This window comes from Augochlora pura, chromosome 9 (assembly GCF_028453695.1).
Source record: "Augochlora pura isolate Apur16 chromosome 9, APUR_v2.2.1, whole genome shotgun sequence".
Taxonomy (NCBI): Eukaryota; Metazoa; Arthropoda; class Insecta; order Hymenoptera; family Halictidae; genus Augochlora; species Augochlora pura.
Genome location: NC_135780.1, coordinates 421460 through 429312, shown reverse-complemented (window position 1 = coordinate 429312; position 7853 = coordinate 421460). Strand labels below are relative to the sequence as shown.

The 7853-nt window shown below is 36.9% G+C and overlaps 1 protein-coding gene across 1 annotated transcript in view; it reads right to left on the bottom strand.

The window, feature by feature from the left end:
• Nucleotides 1-7853, bottom strand: part of Dh31-r (Diuretic hormone 31 Receptor) — a 39203-nt gene that overhangs the window by 14058 nt on the left and 17292 nt on the right. The window contains exon 2 of the mRNA XM_078190679.1: nucleotides 5839-5945. Within this exon, the coding sequence (XP_078046805.1) occupies nucleotides 5839-5945 (107 nt within the window). The remainder of the gene's footprint in view (nucleotides 1-5838; nucleotides 5946-7853) is intronic.

Sequence of the window (7853 nt, the reverse complement as noted above, 5' to 3'; positions counted from 1 at the left end):
GTGTGGAATAATAGTGCAGCGAAAGTGAAAGTTAGTGTAATCTGTGCCCTTCTACATAAGTAGATTACATACGTGGATTACAACATTTACAACTGAATTGGTAAGTTTTTCATTAATAATGTCGAGGCCTGCTCGTCGGGTTTATGGATTAACCACGAGCCCAAACAAATAATATTTGTGAAATTTTTGAAATTAATAAGAAATTCATGAAATTCTTGTTTTTATGAACGAACGCGGCTCAGAGGCGATACGCGGCCGTCTCTCCTGTCAGCGAGACGGACTCCAGCCGGCCCTGCTCGCATGCGCAGCAACGCGAAAAATTGTCCGTGCGCAGCCAACCTTATTCGTTAATAACTCGTTAACAAAGCCGCGGATTGGATTTCGGCAAAGGAAAAGGTTACTTGAAATGACCTCAGGAACCCCCCCATTTCCCGATGTTAACATAATTACGGATTACCCTGTATAGAAGTGGTGTTAATGTCTTTGAAAATACTTAAAAATATGTGATAGTAATAACGAGGTCCTAAAAATGCTTGAAATGATATGGTGCTAATAACATCGTCTTTAATAATACTTAAATATTGATACTACATATTTCTAAATATTTTTAGAGACAATATTAGTACTACATATATTTAATATACCAGTAGTAATGTTTCTAAAAATGATTGGAAAAATATAATGCTAATAATGACTCTAGAAATTAAAAAAGATATATAACACTAATAATATTCTAACAATATATATAATAATCTAAAAATATTTAAAAGCGCATATTACTAACAATAACGTCTAAAAAAATATTTAGAAATATACAATACTAACAATAACGTCTCTAAAAACACCTAAAAAGACGTAATATAACTAATATTTCAAAAAATGCATAAAACCTTCAAAACCAGACTACACCCGTCGCGAAAACAAAAGTGTATGCAGAAGATTGACTAAGAGGATTTAAAACCCCGGAAACGACCGGCTCCGGCTAAAAAAATTCTGCACACGTGGAATTTTTGCAGGATCACGGAAAATTTGCATGAAGTCGCAGTATCCAGATATGAGTCGGCCAGTTATCGAGGACGGTTGCAGTAACACGGCTTACGCCACCGGTAAATTTACGAGGACAGTGCAAGAGTTGAAAATGATCCGCGTCGGCGCGCCATCAGAAAACGATGGTGTTCGGACGAACAGAGTTCGCCGTAACAATGTTACGATTCGGAATTGTTCCCGATTCGGATTCGCGTGCTGCCGCCGTCAAAAACGGCGTGGAACAATCGCGGGACAATGGCGAAGTTCGATTATCGTGTAATGGGACGCAAGAGGGTGCACCGCGCGCGGACAATCGTATTAATGCCGACCGGAAGTTGGACCGCGGTCGTGGCCACTAGTTAGATGAACTTCACGTCAACTTCCGCGGCGTCTAATTACATTCGCCTGTCCCTTTGTCCCCTTCGCAATCCCCCAGAAATTCCATTGATCCTATCATCCCGTTACATCAGAAACGATGACGCTCTTCACCGACTTCACCAACGGTCCTCGACGATTCATTGCAGTTTTTACAACAGAAGGTTTTCGCAGCGGCTGGTGCACGCGGCACAAAAACTGGTCAGAATGCGGTAATCTTCAAATGTAATTTTACGTGTACCGTACTATACTTAAATTATGTTGATCGTAAATATCTCGAACATGATTTAAAAACGAGATACACAAGTGAATTACAATGACTAAAACTAAAGTAAATTAAAATAAAAGACACGAACAAATGAAGAATAAAGTGTACAAACAACTGAAAATAAAACATACGAGCAATTTAAAAATGAAGTACAGATATAACTAAAGCAATTCAAATAATGCTAAACAAATATATAAAATAAATACAGTTTTATTCATCTGACTCCACTGGTTTAAATTTTTCCCATAAATGTATAAAATCTGCAGCGAAAAAAGTAACTACGAACTCGCGTTTAACAAACAGAGAAGACCTCTATAGACAGCAGACAATGTTTAACTAGGAAAGATTCGTACATCGCGCGCGATTCGGGGAAAAATGACTACCACGCGAAGTACATAGTGATTTCTCGGGGCGACGACGCCGTAATCGAAACGATCATGTATATGTAGTCGCCGAAACCGATGACAGAGTTCCTAGTAGACATGTCAACAAGGCTTAGAAGTTCCCGTGGGAGCATGAAGACGCCAAGTTACAGCGGAGTGAAGTTATCCTAGCTGTAACACCGATGACGAAGGGGAACGAACTTTGCAACCATTTTGCTTCATCGTCTCCGAGGTATATTCCGTTACACTTCCCTTATTCGATATTTCTTCGGTTTCGGTGGATTGTATAAAGCCGCGGGATGTCCTCCAGGAATATTCGAGATTTAATATTGAAATTTTTGATCTAAATATGCATGTTTATTTGCACATGCTAGACTGTTATCGATACAACTGGAGCGAAAGTTATAAAAAACATGTTTTCAACATGTCTCACCCCTCAGTGACTGGAATTGCTTAGAATATTCCCTCAGAAAAACATAGTGTTGTGTCGACTGTTCTTTGAATTCTATTAGTTTTATTAGTTCCATTAGTTCTATAGTTCTATCAGTTTTATAGTCATATTAGTTCTATTAGTCCTATTAGTTCTATGAGTTGCATTAGTTGTATTAATTTTATTATTTCTGTAGTCCTATTAGTTCTACGAGTTATATTAGTTGTGTTAGTCTTAGTAATTCCATCAATTTCAATAATCCTATTATTTCTATTAATTCTACGAGTTATATTAATTCTATTAACACTGTTAATTCTATTAATCCTATTAACTCCATTAATTGTTCTGCAAGGTTCAATCAACTCGTTTTGCTTCAATAGAAGCTTCACTATGATTTCTTTTACAGCTTTCTTTACGATTTTCTTTTACATTATTCATTGTTAATCATTTCTCCATCAGAAAGAGACAATTTTTGTCTCTCGTAAGTCTTTCACTTTCATTCCTAGATTTCGATAACATAAGAATGAAATTCCGTTCCTGCTTACAAAAATTGAATAGATAATTGTTTGCTAACGAGAAATTTTAAACAAATCACTAATCCGTGAAATTTAACATGGTTTCGCAGACACCGAAGCAGAATTTTGTAGAGACCATAAGTAACAGCAAGAACGATGACTATTCCACTCGGCGGCCGCTTGTTAACTTCGTGAACGGCTTTAAAAGTCGTGCAATAACGAAACTGTAAAATTAGTGATTCCGTGAAACGAGAGGAAAGCTTGACGCCATAAAAAACCGGAACGTCGCCAATTAAACCGCGACGCTTTCAGAATATGAAAAAGCCTTTCTCCTCTCCCTTTATATTCCATTTCTCCCTATTTATCCGCTTACGTGCGCGCGGATATTTCGCCTCATTCGATACTAAATTCATACTAATTCCGTCCTAAAAAAAAATACCACCTGACTTCTAGCGCTTGCAAATTGTTATAAATCCAACGACCTTTTTTTGAATATATCTCTTGCACTTTATCTCGAGTGTATTATGCTCGCGGAAAGAGGATCGGAAAGTGCGCGTACCACGATGTCGACACTTAAGATATAGCTTCTATCGCGCATCGTGGGAAAAAAAAACGTATGGACCTTCCATGTTACAAGGAAAAGGACGTCTTCGTTCGTAAACGCAGTGACCTAGAAAACGATTCCGAACGCGTGGCATAAAATGTTCGCGACTCGTCAATTTACGCTGGTGAATCATGGGAGCTCTTCCCTCGTATCTTATCGGTCGTTCGCATTATACTTTGCGATTGTTGTGCGATTGGTCACCATCGTTTCCTTGGAATAGCTATTATTTTTGTTACCACGAATGTTTCTATTGTTACACTACGAGTATTTCCATTGCTTTATTACGGACATGTTTGTTGCTTTACTTTAAGTGTCTTGATTGTTTTGCTACGAATATTCTTATTGCTTTATTACTAATGTTATCATTATTTTATTATAAATGTTTTTATTGTTTTATTAAGGATATTCATATTGTTTTATTATGAATATTCGCATTGTTTTATTATGAATATTCTTATCGCTCTATTAAAGATATTCGTATTATTTCATTATGAATCTTCTTATTGTTTTATTAAGAATATTCGTATTATTTCATTATGAATATTCTTATTGTTTTCTTAAGAATATTCGTATTGTTTCATTATGAATATTCTTATTATTTTACTACGAGTATTCTTATTGTCCTGTTGTGAATATTTTTATTGTCTTGTTATGAATATTCTCATTATTTTACTACGAATATCCATATTGTTTTACTACAAATATTCTAATAGTTTTAATAAAAATACTGTTATCGTTTCACAACAAATATTTTGGTTTCATTACGAGTATATTTATCGTTTCACCGTGACCATTTTTCTTCCCTTATCGTACACAAACCTATCACCAAATGCAGAAAATACCATGAAACAGATCCCCCGGAATGGCAAATGACTTGTTCCGCATACAATGGAGAACTAATCTCGCATGATGCGCGAATGTATTCCGCCGGAAGCGCGGCCAATAAAATTAGTTGTATCTAGTTTAACAAGTCCCTGTACCTCGCTAATTACAGGTACCATTCCCAATCCTACGCGACATGTCATTAACGAGCAACGTATCGCGCAGCGATATTAATATTTCATTTATCCGGGCAATAATATCGATAGAGTATGATCATCGCGTGCGGATTCCCGGCCAAATGTAAAAGCTCGCCGACGCAGAATTTTCCATTTCGCGACCATGCCCGTTAATTCGGGGGCGGGAACAATAAACGCGGATTAAAAATCAACTCGTCTCGCCCGAAGGTCCCGCGCGACGTCTATTTTCTTTTTCGTTAGATATTTTAGGCTTTCGCGGCCAGAATTTTCGAAATCAGAATTAAAATTCATGGCTTCCGGTTGGATGCCGCGTCTAATTTCAGCGTATTGCCGTTTTCCTTTTCGTTTTTCCTGGTACCGTTGCCGTTCTCGTCGGCGCGCATCGTTTTCGAAAGAATTTTAATATCCGATACAAACGGCGAATTTACGATCGGCCGCCGGGGAAAGTCGGCCACGGAAAATTATAACTGCGAAAATAAAACGATGAATCTCCGCGCCGTCGTCGTCGTCGTCGTCGTCGCACAGCTGGATACCTGGCGCCTTTATCACGGGAAAGCATTTTTGCGACGTCGCCGTTTCGCCTCTGTTTTCCGGCAACGTTCGTCTAGTCGAGAGATATCCCCCTCTCCATTTTGTTTGAAACAACGCTACCTTCGTTCCCGAATGTTTTCGCGACAAGTACCTCGGCCTAAGCGACATTTTTTGTCGTAAGTTTGTCGTTGTCAGTTTGTTTGTATCTGCTCGCGCGTTTGGCGTGTTTAGTTTTTTTATCAGTTCTTCTACATTTTTTAAATGTTTAAACAGCTTATCGTTTTAGACCTGTTCGACAGAAATTGTTATGATATTTATACGTAATTGTTGTAATATTTATTGTACATTATTATGGTATTTATATAAAATTACGATATTTACACTCAACTATTGTGACGTTTACACAACATTAATATGATATTTACACAAAATTACTATGACATTTTGTTAAATTCACTATGTTATTTACGCAAAAAATTATTGTGTTATTTCTCATGCTTTTCTTCCGACTTAAACGGTATTATTGTAATTGTAATGAATTATTAGCAAACGAAAATTGTCGATGAGGAATTTATATACAATAGTTCGTAAATTTTGCTCACAATAATTTCGGTTGTGTGAACGCGTCCCTTCGTAGACACATCGTAAAGCAAAGGGTCGGATTTCGAATGTTTCTAGCATACTTACACCGAGGTCTTTCATGTTGATGCAGGTCGTGTAATTGCTCCAGATTTGCCCGGATTCTGGGTGACGGAACCATGTTCCGTTCGAGTCGCAATATTTGTGCGCCATTACTGGAACAATAAAATTAAATAACATTAATGATCCTCGAAAGAGTCCTTCAGAAAAAGGGTCCGAAACAAAAGCGTCTCATTCATCCCTACTAACATTTATATATTTCCGTAACATTAGCGTTAATACAAATCAATGCAAGTAGAAATACGATGCGATTGAAATATAATTAATTTATTATTATTACTAAGAGTATGATTCACGTTTATATTTTATAGCCAAAGAAATAGATATTGTGGTAGTTGTAATTATGTAATAATGTGAGAGCTTGCAGAGGTGAGATTTAATTTGTAACTGTGAAAATAAGAGGCAATGCCTGAATAATTATACCCTTTCTTTCCAAATAATAACTCGTTTTTATACTTACTAAGTATCGACAATTATAAAAAGGATGCGCAAGGGTCGAATAAACGTATCTCCTCTCCCCTAACTGTCCAGTTTTGTCTACTAAATGAAGGACAAATATTGGAGAGCATTTACTATGCAACGAAGGGGGTTATTCTATAAAAATCGAGAAAATATTCGATCAGCTTACAAATTTCTCTAAAAAACCACGTGGTCTTATCAAGCAGTTTACAAGACGCCTCTTACTTTGTTAAAACTGTCTCTTTGCAGTGACGAGCAAAGCGAAGCGATTTTAGTGCTTCGAGGGTGGAAAAATAATATCGAAGACACGGCGGAACAAGTTGTTTCTTCGAAAGAGAAGTTATAAGCCGTGACAGCAATGTTTTCAAGGATAATATTTTAGTTGGAAGAGAAACGGAATTAATGTCGCCGTCCCCGCGGCGACATTAAATGAAATGCGAGCATAAAGTGCGTCGAACATCGTCGTCGTTTAATTCCTGATCTTTTAAATCGCCGTCTCCTGATGGAATTTCGAAACTGCAGATTCACAATCGAACGCGGATAATTCTGGATCTCTGTTCTCGAGTCTACAAAATACGGTAAAATAAAGACAATCGCGGTAAAAGCGACGTCTATGCCGGAGCGATTTTCGATCGTGAATATTCATGCAGGAACGAGGCATGGAAATGATTCGGTGCGACTTTTATTTCGTTTCGAGGTTCGTGCTCGTTTGATTCAGCAATTTTCAGATAAATAAAGGGAAACGAAAAATATTATCTTAGTTTCCAACTGATCGCAGCCGAATGGTAAACTGAAGCAAATCGAACAGAATCATTCGTGTCTCGTTTCTTCGATGAACAGGTTTTATAAAAATTTTGATAGATTTAATTTTTCTATCGAGAGAATTGTAACACATTTTTCAAGCTATTCTATATCTTCTAAATATCTATGTAATTTATTTTAATACCTTGCGTTACGATTTCTTTTATGGCTGCGTTAATTAGCGCCTATTCGAAGATTTTTCATCGCCTAAATTTCAATAAAATAAAAATAAAAATTTATCGCGATCTAGACGAAATTAATAGCATACGTATTTGATAGATTATGTGCGGAGATATTTACAACGGGCCTCGTTGTTAATAAACGAATACGGAAAGAAAAACGATCTGACATTTCAGTGTAAATTGTTCACGGAGAGATCCGCCCACTATGCCTCCAAATAAATACAGGATTATCCTATTGTTTGGACGCATTCAATTTCATGGTTATGATAATATTTATTAATAAACAGCGTGCGAGAAGAAATCCTAATTAACTGCAAGCCGTGACAGTGAGGTTATTATGAAGAAGAGGAAACAATGCGGAATCTTTTGCTCGCAGGAGTTCTTAAAACGTGTAGTTCTTATTTTGAAAAAAGAAAAATAAACTTCTAACCCTTTCATTTTTCAACACAAGCGGCAACGTGGGGTTCCGAGCGACTCATACTAAAATCCTAATAACTAAAATATTATTTATTATGTTCGGAATATAAAATATGAATCCTCAATGTTTTAGTATTTCTTTAG